Source organism: Mesoplodon mirus, assembly GCF_964341445.2.
Source record: "Mesoplodon mirus genome assembly, contig: HAP1_SCAFFOLD_655, whole genome shotgun sequence".
Taxonomy (NCBI): Eukaryota; Metazoa; Chordata; class Mammalia; order Artiodactyla; family Ziphiidae; genus Mesoplodon; species Mesoplodon mirus.
The window spans coordinates 31,332-53,875 of NW_028295373.1; the positions used below are offsets into that span (position 1 = coordinate 31,332).

At 52.9% G+C, this 22,544-nt stretch overlaps 1 protein-coding gene across 4 annotated transcripts; it reads left to right on the forward strand.

The window, feature by feature from the left end:
* Positions 1–3,482: 3,482 nt before the first annotated feature.
* Positions 3,483–12,462, forward strand: PEX26 (peroxisomal biogenesis factor 26). Of its 4 annotated transcripts, none has more exons than XM_082646016.1 (5): positions 3,483–3,999; positions 5,036–5,176; positions 5,622–5,917; positions 7,412–7,558; positions 9,956–12,462. In XM_082646016.1, exons 1-5 carry the CDS (start codon positions 3,785–3,787, stop codon positions 10,057–10,059), a joined length of 903 nt encoding a protein of 300 aa, XP_082502142.1. In that variant the 5' UTR covers positions 3,483–3,784; the 3' UTR covers positions 10,060–12,462. The 4 variants fall into 4 exon arrangements, with proteins under 4 accessions (XP_082502142.1, XP_082502143.1, XP_082502144.1 ...); XM_082646017.1 differs by having other exon boundaries at positions 5,637–5,917; XM_082646018.1 differs by lacking the exon at positions 9,956–12,462 and adding an exon at positions 7,667–9,944.
* Positions 12,463–22,544: the final 10,082 nt, after the last annotated feature.

The window sequence follows — 22,544 nt, forward strand, 5'->3', positions numbered from 1 at the left end:
TGCTGTAAAGTGCTGCACGGGGTGGGGATGACGACACTCCTTAGACACAGAAGCAAAGTGAGCACTCTGTGTGTCCCTGGAGAGGAGGAGACGGGAAGCAGAGTTCTGCCCTGAACTCCAAGTCCAGGCTTCAAAATGAGCCATAAAAATGCCATCTAACTGACGAAGGTCTGGGGCCCGTGACCAGCCTGGAAAAGCATCATCTCCACCCTGTCAATATTTATGTCTTTGGCTTGCTTCTAGCCAAAGTCCACACCAGGCATGATCCTACTGCCTGCAGGGCTTTACCACTGGTGTCCCTGTATAGAGGGGCTCTGGCTGGACAAGACGTGCCCCGAGGGGCAGCTATGGATGCTGTCTATCATCACGAAACGTAGGGCCAGCTTGGAAAGGGCAGACTCTAAATGTGGGCATCTGATCTTTGTAAGGTCAAGAGTCAGATTCTGGGTCAGAAAGTAAGATTACAGGACTTTGAGGTGGAATTAGATTCCTTCTTCTCCTTATCATCTCATTATCAGCCTGAACTATTCCAGTGATTTAAAGCATTCTAGGGACTTCCCTGGTGGTCCAGTGGCTAAGATTCTGCGCTCCCAATGCAGGCGGCCCAGGTTCAATCCCTGGTCGGGGAACTAGATCCCATGTGCCACAACTAAGAGTCTGCATGCCACAACTAAAGGTTCTCATGTGCAGCAACGAAGATCCAGCAGGGTCAAACAAATCAATAAATGTTTTTTAAAAGGCATTCTAGGCATTGTCACATGACCTCTTCTGATCTTTACGACCACCCACATGGCAGGTGTTGGTGTCAATGTCCTCAGATGAGAAAACCGAGGCTCAGAGGACTGGCCTGACTTTTCAGAGGCCCCCGGGATTCCAAATGGTGTAGCTCATCTCCCAGACCAGAGCCCTTTTCGCTGTGGAAACACGGACTCATCACCTGCTCAAAGCAGCCGAGCAAATCCGCACTCTCAGGACCCTCCTCAGGCAAGATACACTGAGCACCCGACAAACAGAAGGGAGAGTGGCAGGTCCCAGAGCTTGGGTGGGCTGGGGGATGGCTATCAGGTGGGTTTTGAGTCTCATTTACTAGTTTTCCCGAAATGAAAGCATTCCAGCAAAACAAATATTGAGATGGGTCAGGCCTTACAGGTCTGAGAGAACTGCCTTGTTCCACTCATTTTATCCCGGGGGAGGCTAGGTGGTTTCAAAGCTTGAGTCATGAGCCCCTGGTCACTCTCCCTCAGGTGGAATACATTAGGACTGCCGCATCTTAGCTTGAGACGTTCTGGGCACGTTCAGACGGGGTCGGGGGCTAGTGTCACAGTGCTGGTGTTCAGCCATCAGTCAGCGGGCACAGCGGTGCTGAAGTTGTGTGCTGACAGACAGATCGCTATGTAGTCCTGCAGAGTCAAAGACTGGGTGAAACACAGGAACAGAACACAATCCTATTCTTATATGACGTTTTGCAACCTTCCACTGCCTTAAATATCCTGACCTCATTCTGGCAGCCACAGAACTACACCTGCTGGCAAGTCGGCTTCTTCTAAGGCTGTGCTGCCATCTCCTGGAAAGGCCTGGGCATTGCAAGAAGCTTCTCCTTCGGGATGAAGGAAGGGGCCTTCTTCAGGCAGCAAAAGCTTGGAGGTGGCACTTCCGGAGGCTGAGGTGTGGCTGTACCCGTCTCAGCTCGCCCAGGCCTGGCACATCCATGTTCTGATGCTACTGCTGCTTACCCGAGTTTTCAGGGAAGATGCCTAAAACCAGCTCTGAGAAACAGGTTGTTTGTTTGTTGCAGTCCAATAATTATGTCATTACTAATGATCTTCATTAGCTGCTGTCAGACTTGAGGCAGAACTGATCAAACATTTTGGTGACTTCAGCCTTGAACTGATCCACACTTTCCTCTGGCCTGCTTGCCTCTGGAGTTTGCTGTGTGGGAATGAACATTGCCTGGAGTTGAAGAGGGATTTAAGGTGGACACTGAGTATATACTGGTCCCAAGGGCAGTGACCCCACCAACGGAGGCCAGTCCTGAGCACAAGGGCCACACTTTCTCTCTGCTATGCTCCAGCCTTGGATTTACTGTTAGAAAACAAAGTTAGCGGTCGTCCCTGTGGTCACTCCCAAGCTCTCTTTTGTTTATTTATTTATTTTTGGCTGCATTGGGTCTTCATTGCTGCACGCGGGCTTTAGTTGCGTCAGGCGGAGGCTACTCTTCGTTGCGGTGCGTGGCCTTCGTCATTGCGGTGGCCTCTCTTGTTGTGGAGCACGGGCTCTAGGCACGAGGGTTTCAGTAGTTGTGGCACGTGGGCTCTAGAGTACAGGCTCAGTAGTTGTGGCCCACGGGCTTAGTTACTCCGCGGCATGTGGGATCTTCCCAGACCAGGGCTCGAACCCACGTCCCCTGCATTGGCAGGCGGATTGTTAACCACTGCGCCACCAGGGAAGCCCCGAAGCTCTCTTCTGTATTTGGTTTACTTCTCCTTAGCATTTATCACCACCTGACATACGACTGCATGTATTTCACTTGCTCATTTTCAATTTTGTTTCCTTTCACTATATGCAGGCTCCACAGAGGCAGGTACCTTTGTCTTTGTTCAGTGGGATCCTCAGTGTTTAGAACGAGGCCTGGCACTTAGTAGGTTAGGTATCCGTGGAATAAGCGAGTCCTGGCTTTATCACCTTATACGGTTATGGCTCCACACTTCTCAACCGCAGAGTCTGATGCATTTAATGCTTCTGCCTCAGCTTTCCGGGAGGACTTTCTGCAGAGAGCCGAGGGCCCAGGCTGCTGACCAGGGAAGGGGAGGCTGACGCGGGCAGGCCCTGACCCTGCGCACAGCCTGGTCCGTCTCATCTTATCACAAGCGGAGCCGCTTCGAAAGACTTCAAAGGTAGAAACTGGGAGGAACCGAACTGAGGGCTTAACACAAACCTGGGAGCCCCAAAAAACCTGACTGAAGCACAGAATATAATAATAAATGTCACTTATGCGTCTGTGTACAACCACTTAATAATTACTATCGCAGCCGTAACGTATGGAATACTTACTCTGTCCCAGTGCTTTACTGCAAACTGCATTACACACTGTACGGCTGTTTTTCACGAGCTCTCTACTTGGTCTGAGGCATGGAGTCTCAATGTGGACTGACCGGGAGCTGGGCGGTAGCCCGGCGGGAGGCGGCACACAGACGCCCTTTTCCGCCCGCTGCCCGAGCGGCATCCCCACCTCAGGTGCCAGAGACCCACGTCTCCGGCCGCACCCCATTGGACCTCGCCTCCCACAGCCCGCGGCTTCTGTCGCCGGGCTTCCTCCAGCTGCCGCGACTTCCGGGACGCGGCATGCCGGGGCTTGTAGTCCGAAGTTCCCAGCTGCGCCGGGAGGGCGGCCGCTTCAGGAGCTGGACTACAACTCCCAGAGTGGCCGCGCGCCGCCGAGGCCCGCGCGTCGGCGGGGGCTGCGCGCGCAGCGATGTCGACGCCCGCGTTGCCGCGCTAGTGCTGGCGGCCCTGCAGCTAGAGAGACCAGGGAGCGGCCCTCCCCGGGCCGGGGGTCCCAGTCCTGGTCGTGGGACCGGGTGTCCAAGGACGCATTGCTCCGCAAATCCGAGGGCGCCAGGCTGTCCCGCGCCGGAACCGCTGGAGAGCCCAGCCGCGCCCCCCTTTCCTTCTCGGGGTGCGGCCTTGGGGAGGCTTGTGGGCCAGGCTGAGAGCACTCTCCCTCCTCCCCAGGCCGCACCGGGCACCCCGCAGCCCGCAGAGGGCGGCGGCCTGGCGCCCGCCTATGAGGAGTGACCCAGCGACTTCCGCAGCCCCCCTGAGGGGGCTCGGGGGGCCCCTGCGGAGCAGCGAGCCCGTGCGCGCCGCCCCGGCGCCGTCGGCGGCCGCGCTTCTGCTGGAGGAGGCGGCCGACCTGCTGGTGGTGCACCTGGACTTCCGCGCGGCGCTGCGCACCTGCGAACGCGCCTGGCAGGGCCTGGCGGAGGAGCCGGCGGGCGCGTACGTGCTGGGCTCGGTTCGCCTCCGGGGGCGGTGGGAGGGGCTCCAGACCCTAGCACTCCTGCCGTCCGGTCGCTCACGCCAGCCTTATGCCTTCTTTTCTCGCGGTGACTCTCCGGAGGCAGCGGCTCACCTTGTGCGGGTTCTCCGAGGAGAGAACGAGGCGCTGCCCAAGTGAGGAGGAAGCGGTCGAGTAGTGTAACGGGTTTAGGGGGACCCACAGCCAGTTCTTTCTCCCTGTTCCAGGGTAGGATGCCTGACGGGAAGATAGAATTGAGTTGTTAAATCACTTCAGTAAGCAGGTGGCGAAGTCCTCTTCTAGGCGCACCCGTCCCCCGAGCCTTCTCACCTTGGCCGATAAGTGGGTGTGTTCTGGTCCTGTTGAAGGATCGTATCAAAGAATCGAAATCTTGGTCCCGCCTCGCTCTCTCTGATGCTGCTAGCCTGTCCGGTAGCTGAGGGCATCATTTCTCTGTGGGTTGTAGAGTTGGATCAGGCCGCAGTAGGGGGGGGGGGTAGAGTCCGCAGAGAAGCATGAATGAACTGGGGAGCCCTGGCTGTGTGTTGAGGGGTCGGTGCAGGCTTGTTGCAGCAAACGCCGAGGGCTGTGGTTCTGGGTGCTGCCCTCAGGCGGAGACCTTGCTCCTGCGCCTTTCTTCACTCAGCAGGCTCTGAGCTCCAGCTCTCTTTCCACCCACACATTTGTGCTGCCCTTTGACTTTTTCCCCTCGGGAGTAAATGCACCCTTCCTGTTTGCTAACCCTGAATTTACCTGGACGCAGGGATGTGTGTTGGGCAGCAGCCGATTTGCCTCTAGGTTTACAGGAACTTTTAGCTCCTGGGAAGAGGGCAGTTTTCCCTTGTGTTGGGGCCCACGAGAGTGACGGTAATGGTGAGGCCCACTGGACTGACAGCGGTGAGGATAGAGGTGACGGCTGCTGAGCTGGGAGCTGGCGAAGAACAGTCTCAGGGCGGAGGTGGGAATGGCCATGCAGGGGAACCACTTCTGGAATTGAATTGGCTTTTCTGCGGACAGCTGCTTGGAGGTGAAATGCGCTCTGTGTGTTGTGGGGACCCAGGCGCTGGCAGAGATGGATCGGTGGCGGGAAGTGCTGTCCTGGGTTCTTCGGTGTTACCAGGTTCCTGAGAAGCTGCCCCCCAAAGTCCTGGAGCTGTGGTAGGTCCTTAGGTCCTTACTGCTTGCCCGCTGGGTCAGTGCAGGAGCAAGAGGCTTTTCCTGTCCTCTGCCGATGCAGCCCTGGTATCTCCTCTTTTCCCTTCCGTACCATTGCCCTTCGGGTCTGATTCTTGCCCTGTCCCGCCGCCCCCGACTTCAAAACATAGCGATAAAAGATGTGGAAGGAGGAATTTAGGAAGGGGGTAGGGAAAAGCGGAAGGAATAGGAGACGAGAAGTGGGGTGACGGAAGTGGGGTGTGTCGGAGCTGAGAGAGCTTCTTGCTTCTCCTGAGAACTCCTGGTTCTTACCGTGTCAGCATCCCGTAGGCAAGGGCTGGAGGGCCGGGGCCGGGCTGGGTAGGAGGAGTGTGGTGGGTATGAGAAATGAACAAACTGCGAGGAGCTGAGTGCTCTTTTTGCGGGGTTGGCTTACTTGGGGCTGCAGTGTCCTTTTATACAGCAAGATGCGAGAGCCTGGAGCTGTGCGGGATACGGCCGGCGCTTGGCTCCAAGACGCTGACAACCAGGGCCTTCCGGAGTACAGAGCCTTAGCAGAACTTCACCTGCAGCGGGTGCTGCTTCCTCTGGGCTGCTTGTCGGAGGCTGAAGAGCTGGTGGCGGGCTCTGCAGCCTTCAGCGAGGAGCAGCGGCTGGACGCACTTCGGGCCATTGGCGCGGCGAGGCAACAGCGGAAACACGGACAGTCCGGCTCCGAGGAGACGCAGGAGCTAAACCAGGAAGGTGAGACGTCACCCTTCTTCTTGGCCTCTCTACAGTGGAGTAATGGGCTTTCTCCTCAACCGTGGGGCAGTTCTTTGTCTGAGTAACTTCCAGATCACAGAATAAGAAACCTGTTGAGGTGCTTAGAAAGCCCAGCCCGGACCCTCGGCAGCTGGCAGTGGAAGGCGGGTGGCGCAGTCCTCAGACAGAACCTTGGCTTTTGTCTCCTGACAGCCACCTTCTCCTTGGGGTCCTGTCGTTAGGTCTGCCTCCACGGTGCTGGCCTGGGTGGGATGTTACTCCTTTAAATGCTCGCCCAAATGCAGCCCCCGCGGAGGTGTAGTTAGGGGTAGCCAAAGGAGAGTGAAGAGCGGACATGGTAACTCGTTAGCTCGACTGACAGCATTCAGTTTGGGCCCCTGCCCTGCCCCTGTGTGCCTTCCCTTAGCAGGCCTCTCGCTCAGGGTCTTCTTCAGGGATTGACATCTGCCCCGTTTCAGGGCCAGCCAGCTTCTGCCCAGTAGAGTGCAGCTTTACAGACGGCGGAAACCACGTCAAGACCCGACACCGTGCACCTGGCTAGCAGCTGCAAGGGCGCCTGCACGGGCAGGGATGCGGGGTGGGGTGGGGTGGACTTAAAGGCCCTCTATTCCGGACTCTTCCCTGGTCCCTGAAGCCTCTTCATCACCTTTTCCCCGAGTGATTGTCTAGTCTGTACATGAATACTTTCAAGGACAGAAAAGTCCCTGTCTCCTGACGCAGCTGGGGACAGTTCTGTAAGGAAGTTCTTCCTGAGGCTGAGTTTAACGTTTCCTTCTGGTAGTTTTTAACCCACTGATTCTTGCTTTTCCTGTTGGTAACACGTAGAATAGGCCTAATCCGTTTTACATGAAAGGCCCGTTAGGAGCCCGTAGTCCTGTTTCCAAAGTGTTTTTCTTTGTGTGCTTTCTTTGTGAGCATGGACCTGCTGAGTTAGGATCACTTCTTTGCAAATAGGTTGTTGACTTCAGGGACGACACGTGACTCCCCAGACCCCCTGCCTGTCCACTGCCTGGGAAGGAGGAGTTCAGGGTGTTCTGTCAGGGCTGGGAGGTACTATTCATGTTTGTACTCACGGTCCAAGACTGGAATGCTTCACTGTACCTATTAGGTGCCCTTTATTTTCTGCATTCATTGATCATCGGGAACTATTGCTCTGTGTAACTCTGTGCGTACGTCTTAGGCCAAAATGCTGTAAAGCAGTCAGGCTATTAAAGAAGCACCAGATATGCAAGGTTTCCCCAGCTGGGTAGACGTTTCTGTCAAAGTCCTCTCGTAAGAAGATGGTATTCTGGTGATTTAGTCTGTCCTTAAAGCATCTTTGGAGGTTTTGGAACTTCCTTCAGAACCACTTTATGAACTGCATGAGAAAACCAGTCTTGTTACCCTTTTGCTCAACTTTTATAATCAAGCTCAAAGCTCAGAGTCAGGGAAGCTGGTTGTTATCCTGAAGTTATGCTCCGTCTCCCCGGCCAGGCTCCTCCTCCCACAAGTTCCTGTCACTGCTGACGTTGCTTCGCCAGCTTTGGGACTCTGCAGTGAGGCACTTCTTTTCCCTGCCCTTCAGAAAGAGCCTCCTGGCTGCCTTGCTTCTCTGCCTCTTGGTGGTGAGGTTTGATCCCGGTGAGTGAAGACGCCTCCCGCCCTCCTGGGGACGGGGCGGTTGACAGGGGCTGGGCCTTGGGAACCCTCCTGGGGGTGGAGGTTTTCCCTGGTCTCTTCTGTGAGGAGGAGTTGGTGGACCCAAGCAGGAGCCAGCCCAGCCTACCTAGAAGGAGAGACCAGCCCTGGAGAATGTCCACTCTGCCCTGTTGACCCTGGACGTCCAGGGGTGAACTCTGAGGAGAGCCTCAGAGTTAAAAAAGAAAAACTTCATCATAATGTGTAAAAACTTTATGTTAATTTAAAACATATTAAACTGTAGAAATACAATTACAATAGAAAAAAATATATAGTATTTTAGAGAATATGGAAAATAGAGAAAGGTATAAAGGACAAAACAGAAATCACCCATAAGTCTGCTAATGTAATGGTTATACTTAGTCTTTCTCTGGATATAGATGCAATTTTCCGTGTCATTAAGTATTCTTTTTTTTTCTTCTAGTTTTATTGAGTTATAATTGACATAGAGCACTGTGTAAGTTTAAGGTGTATAGCATAATGATTTGACTCACATACATCATGAAATGATTGCCACAGTATGTCTAGTGAACCTTTATCATTTCATATAGATAAATAATTTAAAAATAGAAAAAAAATTTTTCCTTGTGATGAGAACTCTTAGGACTTACTCTTTTCTGTATCTAACACACAGCAGTGTTAATTATATTTATCATGTTGTACATTACATTCCTAAGACTTATTTATCTTACAACTGGAAGTACCTTCTTCCAATTGCCCATCCCCCTACAAGTATTCTTTAAAACACGGCTTTAGGGACTTCCCTGGTGGTCCAGTGGTTAGGACTCTGCGCTTTCACTGCCGAGGGCCCGGTTTGGATCCCTGGTCAGGGAACTAAGATACCGAAGCGCAGCCAAAAAAAAAAAAAAAAAAAAAAAAAAATGTGTTCAAAGCTTTACCTGGCTAAATTATATTTCAAATTATAGGAACTTCCATAATTGATTTTACAGTGCCCTATCGTTGAACATTTTGATGATTTCTTACCCCGTTTTCTGCTGTGCTCTTTGCTGAGGGTTAATTCCTCAGACCTATAAGCACTGGGCCAATGGTTAGGTGCTCACTTGTGGACTTTTCTGTGTCTTGCTCTGTGTGAGTTATGACCTAATCTCTACTCATGAATTTAGACTTAGGATTATGTAACTTTCAAAACTGAAAGGAAAACTGGAAACCCTTGTTTCAGTCCCTTCATTTTCTTTTTCTTTCGTTTTTGGTTGAGAACCCTAAGAACCAGAGAGAAAAGTGATGACTCCAGAGTCACACAAACGTGTGTCTGTTGCTCTTGATTTAGCCTTAGATCTTGCCCGTGTCCCCCACTTCCCTTTTTCTTGTTCAGGAGCCATCTCTGCACAGCTCAGCTTGTTCCTTTGACCCCTTGGCTGAACACTGAGCAGGAGTTCCCTCTGAACAGCTCTGTTAGCCCTCAGAGAAGCTGAGGAGAGTTTGTGTTCATTCCTGTCCACCATCTGACCTTTTACTTTGTTCCAGAGACTTAGTAAAACTTAGAAACTTTTTTGTGGTTCTTATGAGTCCTTCAGCCTCATAAACCCTGGTCTCCTGAGTGGGTACAGCAAGGGGCCATTTGAGCTTCTTCCATCAGGGAGCCCTGGCTGTGGTCCCACCCTCAGGACAGTCTTGACTCAGTGCAGAGGTGGCGAGAACCCAGGGCTGGGCTGCAGTTAGAACTCGGCAGAGAGAATGTAAAGAGGGTGGACTGTAATAGCTTTCTTAAAAGTAACTTTTTTTGGCCATGACTTGTGGCATGCAGGATCTTAGCTCCCCGACCAGGGATTGAACCTGCGCCCCCTGCATGGTAAGCACGGAGTCTTAACCACCGGACTGCTAGGGAAGGTCCAGTAACATGTTTCTTTTTAAGAAAGAAAAAAATAATCAAAAATCAGTAATTCAAATAAGGAAAAACAAACAAACCAAAACAAACAGCCAACTCTGCTCCCATTCAAAAGAGGTGGATTTTACTTTTATTTTCAGTATAATTAAATTATGATAAAAATAGGTAATACTGTCACTTGGCTCCAAATTTAAAAGATACAAAAAGGAATGTAGTGAAAACTCTCTTCCCAAATTCCTCTCCCCAGAGGGAGCCACCGTTACCAGTTTTTTGTATATTAAAAAGTTAGATTAAAACATAATAAATTTGGATCTTTTTCTGAGCAAGCTGAAGGTCACTGTAATCCAAGTGAAGAAAATACATCCCAGAGTCTATATCCTGGAGAAGGGGAAATTCTTTACTGTTGGGAGGGGAGGAGGGACACCAGCATGGGTCGCTTCCCAGGTGGGAGAGTTTGGGCGGGTAGGGGCCCGCTGACTCACCTCTCCCCGCAGCTTCTCCTGCTTCCCTGCCCTTCCTCTACAAGCTGGCTCAGATCTTCCATCGGATCCGCAAGGCCGTGACTTCTCCTCTCTGCCGGCTTCCCGTCCACGACTGAGTGGTCTTCCTGCTCACCTTGACCCCGTGGTCCCCAAGGCTGCCGGACAAGCAGAGCCAGTCGTCCACGGCAGCCTGTTTCTTGCAGCTGGATGGGCCCTGCCAGTGCGGCCAGCCTAATTCTAGGAGGAGCTGACCTGGCCCAGGCACTGTATCTTGCTGCCTGAATGCCCTCCCCTTTGCGCCCCACTTTGGCCAGCTTGGCAGGTGGTGTGGAAACAAGATGCACAGCCCTGCAGAGGCCCCTTGCACAGGAGGGGTTTGGGAAAGGAGAGTGCTTTGTCCTTGAAATATTTCATCTTCCTGCAAAGGCAGGGGTTTGATTTTTCAGGCCAGGGTGTTCATGAAGCTGGAAGTTCAGAACAAGGTCCTGGTGGAGGGACCTTGGCCTTTCACTTGCTTGGAACACTTACCTCTGAAGGTTGCCCCCTGTGCAGGCCCTCCCCGGGCAGGGTGAGGGCTCCACAGTCTGGTCTGGTTTTTCAGTACCCCTCCCCGAGGTGTGCAGTGGGCCCACTCTCTGCTCAGACCAGGCGTGGCTTCCTGAGCCCCCGGTGCACTTCTCACTGGGTAAGGGGATCTGGCCTGGTGCCTCCTGGGCTGCAGCTCAGTTTTCCAGGTTGTCAGTGGCCAGGTGGGGCTCTGTTACACCCGTGTCTCTGCCCTCTCTCCCTCCTGTCAACTCCTCCCCCTGCCGTGCGGTAGTTGCACTTTGCCCGATGGCTGTCTCACCAGGTTCTGCCTGCATCCTTGCCTCCTTGGCACACGCCTTCGCTGGTTCCCCCCTTCCTATGCCCTGTTATTCTAGTTATATTCTACTGCTTGTATAACACAAGTGTTTCTGCTTCTGTGACCTTGAAAAGTAGGCCAGCCTCAAAGGCTGATGAGCTGAAAATGGAGCGGGGTGGTCAGGTGAGCTGGAAGCATGTGTGGAGGGGGTTGGGTGGAGGGAGGCTCTGACGGCAGCGAACGGTTTTATTCCTGTGTGGGGAGGAGACACTGGGGCTCTAGCGGTTGAACAGCTGAAACGTTTCAGTGCTTCCTGTCCGTGGCCACAAGGATCCTACCTGTGTCCGTGTGAGGACTTGCGGTCGGGTGGTGGAAGGCCTGGGAGGTTGGTCCTAGGGTTGGTCCGCCGGAGCTGAGAGTTCAGAGCCCTGTGGAGGGGAAGGGAGGCGGCTGGGCCTCGCTCCGTCTCCTTCAGCATGAGTTTTAAAATCTGGATAAAACTCTTCAATGGCTTCCCCTGGCCCAGGGGTAAAGCCCAGATTCTTGCGGAATGTAGGCCCTCGGGCACTGGTTTTGGCGGACACCCCTACGTCGCGTGGGGCCTCTGATCCAGTCCAGCCCCCCACAGTCTTAGTTTTCTGAGCACTGCACCCCTCACACCTCTGTGCCTTTTGCACCTGCTGAGCCCTCTGGAGGCCCAGCTCCCCTCTTGCCTGGTGAGCCCTTTCAAACTTCCAGACTTACCGAAGCGTTGCCTCTGTGCATCCTTTCCTGGTGTCCCCTGCTCCAGGCCCCCGTTTCGTGTGCTTTCTGTGTGGTGACCCCGCGGCCTTGTGATGGTGGGGTTCTGTGGCCTCTCTGAAGCTGGGGAGTGTGGCTCTTCGCGGTGCTGAGTCGAGGGTAGATCTCTGCCCTCCCCCTCGCTGGGTGTGTGACTGTTGGAAAGTGATTTAACCACATGGGGAAGTTGGTTCTTCCCTCACAGGGACTTGGGTGAGTAAATGAGCCTCTGGTGCGGTGTTAGCACATCTCCTGCTCCAGGTAAGAGCTCCCATGAGAGATAGCTGGGTTCCCATTGCCTGGCCCGAGGCCGGGGGTTAGAAGGTGTTCAGAGGCATTTAAAAGAATAAGCGGACGTAACTGACATGATGGGAGGCCTCTGCCACAGGTGCGTGTGTGGGTTTGTGTTGTGGAAGCCCCGACTTTCCAGCCTCTTCTCTCGCCCCGGAAGCCCCCATGTGGCCCTGCTCTAGGCCTTGAGGGTCTCTGCTTCCTGTCTGTCTTGAGCTCCGCAGCCTTGTTTGGCATCCAGCCCTCCTAGTCAGACAGGCACTCGGCCCTGCTGCTCGGGTGGCTCGGGCCTTTTCTGAGGGTGCAGCTGCTGCTCTGGCTGGTCCTCAGCTCTGGGCTTGACGAGGTCCGAAGCGAAGGGAGAGCCGCCTTGTCACACCAGCGCCTGTGGTGACCAGTGAGGTTGCCATGAGCTGCAGATGGCCTTTCAGCCCGTGAAGTGTGGCTGGTCCATGTGGAGGTGTTCTGTAAACGTAAAATACACGCTGATTTCAAACACATAGAACTACAAAGGTGGAAACTCGATAATTTTTATATTGATTGCATGTTAAAATGACAATCTTTGGGGTATATTGCGCTAAATAAAATCTATTACTGAAATGAATTTCACCTGTTTCTTTTCACTTTTTGGGGGGGCTCCCAGAATGTTTAATCTTGCATGGAGATTAAATGTTTCTGTGGGCCGGCACTCGCCAGCATACGTCCGGCCCAGAGAAGCGGCCCATGTAGTGGGGTCTGCAGACGTGAAATCTGGAAAGACCACCCCTTACAGCCCCTTCTTTGTGAGTTAAGGAAATGGGGACCCCAGGGTGAAGTGAGCCCCCAGGTGACGGCCTGCGTGAGACCAGGGTCTCCTGTCCACCCAGCGTCCCCTCGCCGCACACGGTGCCCACGTGCCCGAAGGTCAGCCGCCGAAGCTCGCCGTCTGCATGCAGCTGTGGAAGGTACCGCGGCCCAAGCGAGTGGGCTGGTCCTGCAGGTTCTGAGAGGATACGACGTGGGTTCTGTGGCCAAGGGGCCGCTGGGGAGGCGGGGTGAGGTGACGAGGGCTTGGGCTGCAGCGGGCGGTCACCGGTGGGGGTGGGGAGCAGCGGAGGGGAGGACGCAGGCTTCTGCTTCTAGAAGGGGGTTCCGAGGGGCCGAGGGCGTATTTCGTGGCTTTGTGCAGGTGACGCCGTGGGTGTGTTGGCACGTGTGTGTCTAGGCTGTTTAAAAACTGTTTGAGGTTTACGTGTATAGTACAGAATTCAGAAGTCACAAAAGGGTGTTTGTGAAAAAGAGCGTCTTTCCTTCCCCGGCCTCCTGCCCCCGCCTACCACCGCTGCCATCCGTATCCTTCCACAGCTAACCTCTGACACGAAGCTTCTCTTCCTCTCTGCAGAGGATGGCATCCTACACACGCGTGCCACAGTTTTTTTAAAACTTAATTAATCTTGGATGTTTGTTCCGTATCAGCTGATGTAGAGCTGCCTTATTCTAACCAGCGCTCTATGTTCCGTTGTATGATAGGCTCACAGTGTAAAGCCCGTACCCTTTCCCCTGAATGCAGTGAAGCCTCTCCACCCTCTCCTAAGCCCGAGTCTGAGATGAGCAGGTGGGGGTCACACCTCTGCTGTCTGCCTGCTAACTGCCTCAGCCACAGGGGAGCTGAGAGCCGGCCTCTCACACTCCGGACACTCCACTTCTAAATCTGGGCTCTTTTGGGTCCACTATTCCCCAGCTCCTCCTTTTCAAGCACCTCTCTGAAACTTTTCACATCCCCTTGTCACTTTTTCTACCATCTGAGATGGGGACTGACGGGCATCAGGTAATATTTGGAGACTTGGTTGAAAAATGAAAGGATTTTTGAGGAAGTATGTCAGCATAGAGAAGAGTCACTTTAACAGTAGCACCAGCATTATTGATGTGGAGAGGTTGCTTAGGCAGAAAACCAGAGTGTACGGTCCTTAGAAGGTAACCAGCAGCCTCACCCGCAGAGCTGCATTAAGTTCCGGAGAAAAGCACTGATGCTTTTATGTTAAGAGGCTTGTTTTCCAGATGCAGCAGAGCGGAGTCCCTTCCTTGGCTCCTTGCTGCCTCTGAGGGCTCTGACTCTGCCCTTTCTGTTTCCTGGGCTGGTTTCCCTCTGCACTTGGCCTTCGTGCTTGGAGGGAGCACACCCTCAGGGCTCTGCCGGCAGCTCTGCTCTGTCTGGTCTCCACCCCCATCTCTGACCTCACAGGCTGTTTGTTTTTTATTTTTTCTTCTAGAGTTTCTTTGTATATAAATTTTTTAAAATTTGGATATCGGTCCCATTTTCTCCTGTTTTTAAATACAAGTAACTATATTATACACACTTTTATTTTTTATTTTTCAAAGAAGTGGCATGACTTTGAGGAATATAAAGGAATATAGATTATTATAATGTGTACTTTTGCTGGTTTGGGTTCTAGCTGTGCTGCTGAATTGCTCTATAACTTTGCAAAAAGCACTTAATCTTTAGGTCTCAATTTTCTTACCTTAAAGATGGGGATAGGGCTTCCCTGGTGACGCAGTGGTTGAGAGTCTGCCTGCTGATGCAGGGGACACGGGTTCGTGCTCCAGTCTGGGAAGATCCCACATGCCACGGAGTGGCTGGGCCCATGAGCCATGGCCGCTGAGCCTGCGCGTCCGGAGCCTGTGCTCCGCAACGGGAGAGGCCACAACAGTGAGAGGCCAGCGTACCGCAAAAAAAAAAAAAAAAAAAAAAGATGGGGATAAAATTCTTCTGCCTTATTTTCTTTATGATACTTTTGTGTCATATGAGCAAAAGTCCACTAAAAAAACTTTGAAAAGTATTAAGTGATACATACATACACGGGATGGAGTATTTAAAACACTACGATATATTTACTCTTATAAAATAGGATGGTTAAGCCTTTTGTTTTGCGGTACGCGGGCCTCTCACTGTTGTGGCCTCTCCCGTTGCGGAGCACAGGCTCCAGACGCGCAGGCTCAGCAGCCATGGCTCACGGGCCTAGCTGTTCCGCAGCATGTGGGATCTTCCCGGACCGGGGTCCCCTCCATCAGCAGGTGGACTCTCAACCACTGCGCCACCAGGGAAGCCCAGTTAAGTCTTTTTGATAAAATAGGTCTAAAATATTTGAAATAGGTGCATGAAATAGGTTACATAGACACTGACTTTCCATATGGGCACATTTAGTTGGATTAAGGAAGATTAATGGCCCACTAGGGATCTGTGTCTAGTTACACAGGCAAATGCAATTCAACGCTTTCTCTCCTCTGTTTAAAATAATCAGGACTAGGACAAGAAATGACATGCTCTCTGCCTCACCTTTACTTTGGGCCTGTGGGAGGAGGAGGGTGGGGCTGGAGAGTGGGGAGGTGATAGGGTCTGTGAGAGAATGTTTGGTAAAGACAAAGGCTGGGGGTTGTGGTCTGAGGGGTGACTGTCTCAGAGCGGGGGAGAGTTCACGACAGGGAAGCAGGTGCAGGTGGGCCTTCGAATTTTAGAGATGGATCTGTGAGCCGGTACTGCTAGGGTCAAAACTCTGACACCAATTGACCAGAGTGAAAAATAGCCGGGGTCCAAGCCTGGCTCTGCCGCCACACGGGATGACCAGACTTTACTTTCAGGTCTGTGAACAGGCCACGTTACTCATTATGTTTGTAAGACATGAAATGCGTTCATTCACACAGCCTTACTAGAAAACCCATAGAAACATCATCTCCATCTTCTCTTAGATACACATGCATATTGTTTGTCATAAACATATATCTGGTACTTTCAGTTCTCCGTTTTCATTTAATATGATCATCTACTCAGTTTTCAGCATTGCTGCTTCTTTACTGTATGTATTTGTTTCCTGGGGTTGCTGAGACAAAATCAGCACAAACTGGGGGGCTTCAAACAACAGAAACATATTCTCTCACAGCGCTGGAGGCTGGAAGCCCACAGTCATGGCGTCTCTCTCCAGAGGCCCTGGGGAGGGTCCTTCCCGCCTCTTCCAGCTCCCAGGGCTCCAGGCGTCCCTGGGCTTGTGGCCGCATCCCTCCTGTCTCTGCCTCTGTCTTCACGTGGCCGCCTTCTCGGTTTCTATGTTTTCTGCTTTTCTGTCTCTTTTAATGTCGCCAAATTTAGGAAACACCCTAATCCAGGTGATCTCATCTCGAGGTCTTAATTACACCTGCAAATGAAGTGACAGTGGAGGTTCCAAGTGGACGAATCTTTGGGGTCTCAGTTCTCCATTTTAGCAGCCATGTAACCCTTCCTACTGATGTGCTGGCCATTCTAGATCTTGCTGACATTTTGCTAATGTGAGCAACAGCTCTGAACAGACTGTGTGTACCAAGGCCATGAAACGGCACTGTTATTTTCCTTGTGGGTTATTTTCTTGGCATAGTTTTCTGAAGCAGATTTATGGCAAAGGTGAGAGCGGTTTTCCAGCTCTTTTAACATGCTGCCAGGGTGTGGCCCAGAAAGGCTGGATGTCTGTGATACCCACAGCATTATGTGAAATATCTGGAAAACAGAGAAGCCAGCGATCATTTCAGTGTCCGATAGGAGGCAGGTATCCAACCAGTGAAGAATCAGCTGCACGCAGGGCACCAAGGCCTCAGAGAAGACTTGACCTTGACTGCCTGACCTTGTCTGTGGTGCCGCTTGACCCTGTGCCGCTCGTTTGGTGCTTTCTGAGGGGCTGGCAGCTGAGGAAGGTGGTCACCGGATTGGTAACAGAGCCTTGGGTGAGGGCGGGGGCTTCCCCTGGCCTGTGAGCAGCTTGCCCCGGTTTGTGAAGGAGACGAGTTTTTCCTAGTTCACCAAGCTCAGGGTTCTCTGCGCTTCGCTTCCCGTCCCGGCTGCCTTGTCTTTCTGCTGAGTTCTCTGTGCCTGACGGGTGATGGCCTAATGGGCTGCCCCCTGGGAGGTGAGCTTAGCAGGGGCCAAAGGCAATGCCATGGAGTGTCCCACTTCTGACATCAGCCAGTTGGCAGGAGGGGAGCAAGGGGAGGATCAGGGCCGTTAGGAAAATGCTGCCATCCCCAGCTTAAAACAAGGCCACCCAGACCCTCCACGGTTGGTTTTGGAAGGGGACACGCCTTGGAGAAGGGTTGGCTGGACCGTGTGGCTCCACATTTGCGCCTCTAGATTTCAGTGCAGCAGCCGTCCGCCTTCAGAGGGGAACCACTGCACCCGCGACCCTGTGGCCATCGATGCCCCCTGCCCATCCAGCGCCCTGCAGCGCCTGAGACACAAGCGGGGAGTCCAGTATTCAGATGCGAGTGGTCTTACGGCAGGCTGTCACTGGAGTTAAATCCATGTGGCAAGTGCCTAAATCTAGATAGTCTGGTTATGAAACAGAGTCCCCCAGCAGCGTGGGCGCCCGGGAAGTACTGGGTCTTCTTTCTCCAGGCACCCGTCGCCCTCTGCGGTAAGCTCCACCTTTAACACCCACCCCTGGAGCAGCTAGACATTTGGCCTCAAGGTCTAGCCGAGCACGAGGACAGGCCTCTACCCGAGGCTCAGTCTGGAGGTGACGACTGAGCACGGAGTCTGACCCCCTGAGTGCAAACCCCAGCTCTGTCTCTTACCAGCGTGTGATCAGGAATGACAGCTAACACTGCTAAGTTTCTGATTCTTCACCTGTAAAATGGGGGTGATAAGAGTGTTAAGTTCAGGGGCTTGTTGCGAGGAGTAAAAGAGATAAGCACCCAGCACAGCACCTTACACACAAAGTGCTCAGAGTCAGGGAATGTGTAAGGAACACACACATCGTGAAGACCGACCCCAGGGGCTTCCCTGGTGGCGCAGCGGCTAAGACTGTGCTCCCAGTGCAGGGGGCCGGCTTCGAGCCCTGGTCGGGGAACTAGATCTCACATGCGTGCCACAACTAAGAGTGCACATGCCACAACTAAGGAGCCAGTGAGCCACAGCGAAGGAGCCCGCCTGCTGCAACTAAGACCTGACGCAACCAGATAGACAGCTAAAATAAATATTAAAACAAAAAGACTGACTCTCCTCCTGGGGGATTGATAGGACTTATCTTACCTCCTACTCAGATGCGTGTGGCTCAACACTGTAGGCATTGCTGTAATTATTGTGTTGGAGAATAGGACCCCATAGCACAAAGTTCACGCAAGAAGAAATAACAAGGTCTCTGGAGTCTGGTGGATGTGGAGTAATCGCTTTACAAGGCCTAAATCACACTGGGAGGTTGCTTTCTCATGAATAGCCCAGATTTTTTTTTTTAATCATTGCAAAAGCTAATTTATTTCACTCTTTTTATAAGAGCAGAACAAACTCTTGATCCCAGTTGGGCCCAAATCACCTATTTTCGAGGCTGATTTTTTAAAAAATTTAATTAATTAATTTATTTTTTGGCTGTGTTGGGTCTTCGTAGCTGTGCACGGGCTTTCTCTAGTTGCAGCGAGCAGGGGCTACTCTTTGTTGCAGTGCGTGGGCTCCTCATTGCAGTGGCTTCTCTTGTTGCAGAGCACGGGCTCTAGGTACGTGGTCTTCAGTAGTTGTGGCATGTGGGCTCAGTAGTTGTGGCTTGTGGGCTCTAGAGCGCAAGCTCAGTAGTTGCGGCGCATGGGCTTAGTTGCCCTGCAGCATATGGGATCTTCCCGGACCAGGGCTTGAACCTGTGTCCCCTGCATTGGCAGGCGGATTCTTAACCACTGCTCCACCAGGGAAGTACTCGAGGCTGATTTTTAAAAATCTCTACAGGGAGCAGGGAACTTTAAAGCTATTAGAGCAATGCTGCTCTTCTCTGTGAATAGCCTGAATTTGACTTCAGTTTTTCCACCTGCAAAAAAGGGGGACTGTGTTAGGGTTCTCCAGAGAGAGAGCACCCATGGGATATATGGACACACACACACACACGGAGGGAGAGAGAGAAAATAAGGAATTGGCTCACATGATCTCTGGAGTCTGCAAGCTAACCCCAAAGTAGCTGCTGGTGTGAGTTCCAGTCCAAGGGCAGGAGAAGACCAGTGTCTCAGCTCAACGGTCAGGCAGGCAGCTGGTCCCTTTACTCAGCCCTTTTGTTTAATTCAAGTCTTCAACTGATTGGATGAGGCCCACCCACACTGGGGAGGACAATCAGCTTTCCTCAGTCTGCTGATTCAAATGTTCATCTCATTCAGAAACACCTTCACAGACACACCCAGAATAATGTGTGACCGAATGTCTGGGTGTCCCGTGGTCCAGTGAAGTTGACACATAAAATTAGCCATCACAGGGACTGAGGACACGTGTCCATCCTCCTTTCCAAACTTCTACTCAGGGAGAAAGGCATAGGATGGAGGTGGGGTCCAGGTTGCCACAGATCAAATAATTGTGAGACAGAGGACTTAAAAACCAAGAAGTAGATGTTTTTTACTCTTAAAGACGGTCAGGCCACTATCTGAGTCTTTTTTTCACTAGCTGAGTCTGAATGGGCTGCCATAACAAAATACCACACACCAGGTGGCTTAAACAACAGAAACTTATCATCTCACCGTTCTAGAGACAGGTAGCCCCAGATCAAGGTCCAGCAGAGTCAGTTTCTGGTGAGGCCTGTCATCCTGGCTTGCAGAAGGCCACCTTCTTGCTGTGTCCTCACCTGGCCTCCCTCTGCATACACTCCTGGTGTCTCTTCCTCTCCTTATAAGGATACCAGTCCTATTGGGTCAGAGCCCCACTCTTACGACTGCATTTAACCGTAATTACCTCCCTAAAGGCCCCATCTCCAAGTACAGTCACACTGAGGGTTAAGGCTTCATATATAAACCGGAGGGGGTGGGGAGCTACCCATCTTTTTATCTCCCTGGAACCAGAAGATGTCATATCCAGCATTTATGGTGTAGACATGGCTCCTTCCAACCCTTAACCCCATAAAGAGGAAAGATGATGAGGTTCAGTGAATTATCATGATGAAGGCTGCTGAATGCCGTCGTAATTACCACTGTTGTCATTATCATATTTATCCCAAGACATTAAGAACCTGTTCATAACGTATTTGGTGGTTTACAAAGAGAACTCGAAAAATCAATTTACTCAGCAATGTTTATTGAGCATCTTTGATGCACTTGACTAGCTACCTTTGAGGGGGAGGGAACCAAGATGAACAACAACCCCTGCCTTCAAGGTGTGCCAGTTTTGTAGGAATACTTAAACACGTGCACACGTACACATACCAAGAATCCAAAGTGGAAAGGGATAAATGTAATGGAAGTGATAAATGTACACTCTGGGAGTTTGGAAGAGAGATAAATACATAGTTGATAATAGTCATCCTCCTTTATTGAGCATTTACCATGTGCTTGGCGGTTAGCTTAATCATGGTTCTCAATTTTTAGGATCTTACATTATAAGATAGACAAAATTCAACTCATAGTTTACTAAGCACTGAATGTATCGATGGGTAAAGCATTGTTTCTGAGACTCTCTCAAATGCAAAGATGATTAAGACACGTGTCCCGTCCTCTAGAAACTCATAGTATAAATAGGAAACTATAGGAATGGGTGCTCAGCAGAACAACTTGCTATAAAATAAAATAAAGTGTTCTCACTCTCTACCGGCCGGAGATAGGCACCTGTCAGGAAGGGAAGGGAAAGTGAATCTGTGTTTGTGCTTGGACACTTGGTGACGCCACGTCCGGCCAGAGCAGCTCTATGTGGTAATACCTTGCGGAAAAGCCACGGATTTGCCTGGAGTGACATGGGGTTGGTTGGAGGTCGGGGCCTGAGGAGAGCGGGAGAGGCGACAGAAGTGCCTTTACTCTCTTGAGCACTGAATGGACTCTGGTGGGGAAGTTTGCGCTGAGACCAAGGATCCATGACGGCCCTGCCCACCACTGAACTGGGGAGGGGAGGGAGAGTGAGGGAAGCTCAGTAAGGTGGACAGAATCTGAAGTGTGCAGAGAGGGGAGACCACTGTCCCCACCCCCGCCAGCCAGGGGAAGCGGGGCAAGCCCTTGTGGTCCCCAAGAGGAAGGCTTATTACTGAGCAAAGAGGCAGCCAGAATCCTGGTGTCGTTGTGCAAGTTCTGGGCTTAAAAGCAGGAAGAGGGAGTGATGAGAAATGGATCAAGAAAGAAACTTGAAAATAGTGGTGGAGGGAGGAGTAGAAGCGGGAACAGAGGACGCACTGAGCGCCTGCTGGGGGCTCACTCATTCTTATCTCAGTTAATCCCCCAGTAGCCAGGGCGGCCTCGATGGAGGCGCAGCAGCCGGCTTCAGAGCAGAGGCTCCACCCCCCACGCAGCACAGGCTGACGAGCGGCAGCAGAGCTGAGCTCGGAGCCTGTCCCTCCCACCCGCTACCCTGCCCCACCACTCCCGCACTCCCCCGGGTTGGGGGTGACTTCGAGAGCTGAGCCCCAAGCAGGTGCCTTTCCTGCCTGGGCCGGGCCTTCCTGGCGCAGCTAGTGTTTGGCCGCAGGAAGAGGATGAAGGTTTGGGGACCGTGAACGTTTATTCTAACAGCGCTTTACATTTCTTTCCCAAGCGACTGGAATTACAAAGGCTGATCCCTACAGAGCATAGCGTGGGAACCCGGAGCGCAGCCACGCAACCCGCGCGTGCGGCGCCCGGGCAGAGACCCGAGCCTCGGGTGGGCGGGGAGGAGCGATTGTGACCTGCCCGGTCCCTCCCTCGCCAGCACTGTGATGCTGCAGGGCAGCTGCTGGCCCCCTCCCGCCTGGTGTCACAACAGCGGAGGCGGCTGTATCTGGAGCAGTTGGAGTGGGCAGGCCCAGCCGGGAGCGAGCGGGCTACGGGAGAGGCCGCGATGGTGAGCCTGCCGGGCCGGGGGCGCGGGGCGCTGGGGGTTGGGGGCACGCGGCGCCCAGCGCAGGGCCGCATCTGCGCGGGGGCTAGCAGCCATCGCTTTGGATCTAAGGAGTTCGAAGTCTCCTGGGGGTGTCAGTTCAGGGTCGAGGGGTTCGTACCCTCGGGCGGAGGACAAGCCGGTGCCAGTGCCCCTTCTCGTAGAGAGAAAGTAGGGGCGGGGGCGAGTCGCCCCTTAAAGGGACCCAAGGGAGATGTGCGCACTCAGGTGAGGGGAAGGGGGACATGGGGGGCCCGCGCAGAAGAGGTGAGGCCCTGAGGCATCACCTTGGGGCAACTCAGGAATCCGAGTGGGGGAGGGGCAGGCAGTCCAGGGATTCCCGGAGGCTGGGGGCGTGGGCGGTCAGGTCCCTACACCCAGCCAAATGTGACAGAGCCCCGAACGTGTCAGGGGAGTTAGGGCGTCACAGCCCCACGCCTGGGGGCTTCATTCTCCTTTCCCAACCCCGGCCGTCTGGCTTGGGCTTCCCAGGCCCCCGGCACCTGCTCCAACTCCCCAGTTTTTCCAGTGGTCCAAGCCAGAGGACTCTGGCCCACAGGGCTCTCCCCCCGGAAGGCTGGGGGTGGGGTGGGGCTTCAGACCTGTGGTTTCCTACCCTGGCCTCTGGTCTGTCCATCTCCTTCGCGGACTTACTTGCTGGAGAGGACCTCCCCCACCTCCTCCCTTCACCCCCTGCGCCCTGGGCTGGGTAAAATTTGCCTCCAATACATTTGCCCGGACGCCTGGAAAACCAGAAATCTCCTTGTCCAGAGCCCAGCTGTCTGGGCCACTGGGAGTGGGGTGGAAAGGTTGGGTGGGAAAGGGGGCGGAGCGAGCAGTCTCACAGGCCAAGGTCAGGCTTTCCTGCACTCTTGCCCGGGTGTCAGTGACCA

Coding starts and splice junctions, on each gene's coding strand:
- PEX26 (XM_082646016.1), top strand. CDS start 3,785: ATGAGGAGTGACCCAGCGACTTCCGCAGCCCCCCTGAGGGGGCTCGGG. Junction 5,918..7,411: donor GCAGGAGCTAAACCAGGAAG/GTGAGACGTCAC, acceptor CTCCCCGGCCAG/GCTCCTCCTCCCACAAGTTC. Junction 7,559..9,955: donor GGTGGTGAGGTTTGATCCCG/GTGAGTGAAGAC, acceptor CTCTCCCCGCAG/CTTCTCCTGCTTCCCTGCCC.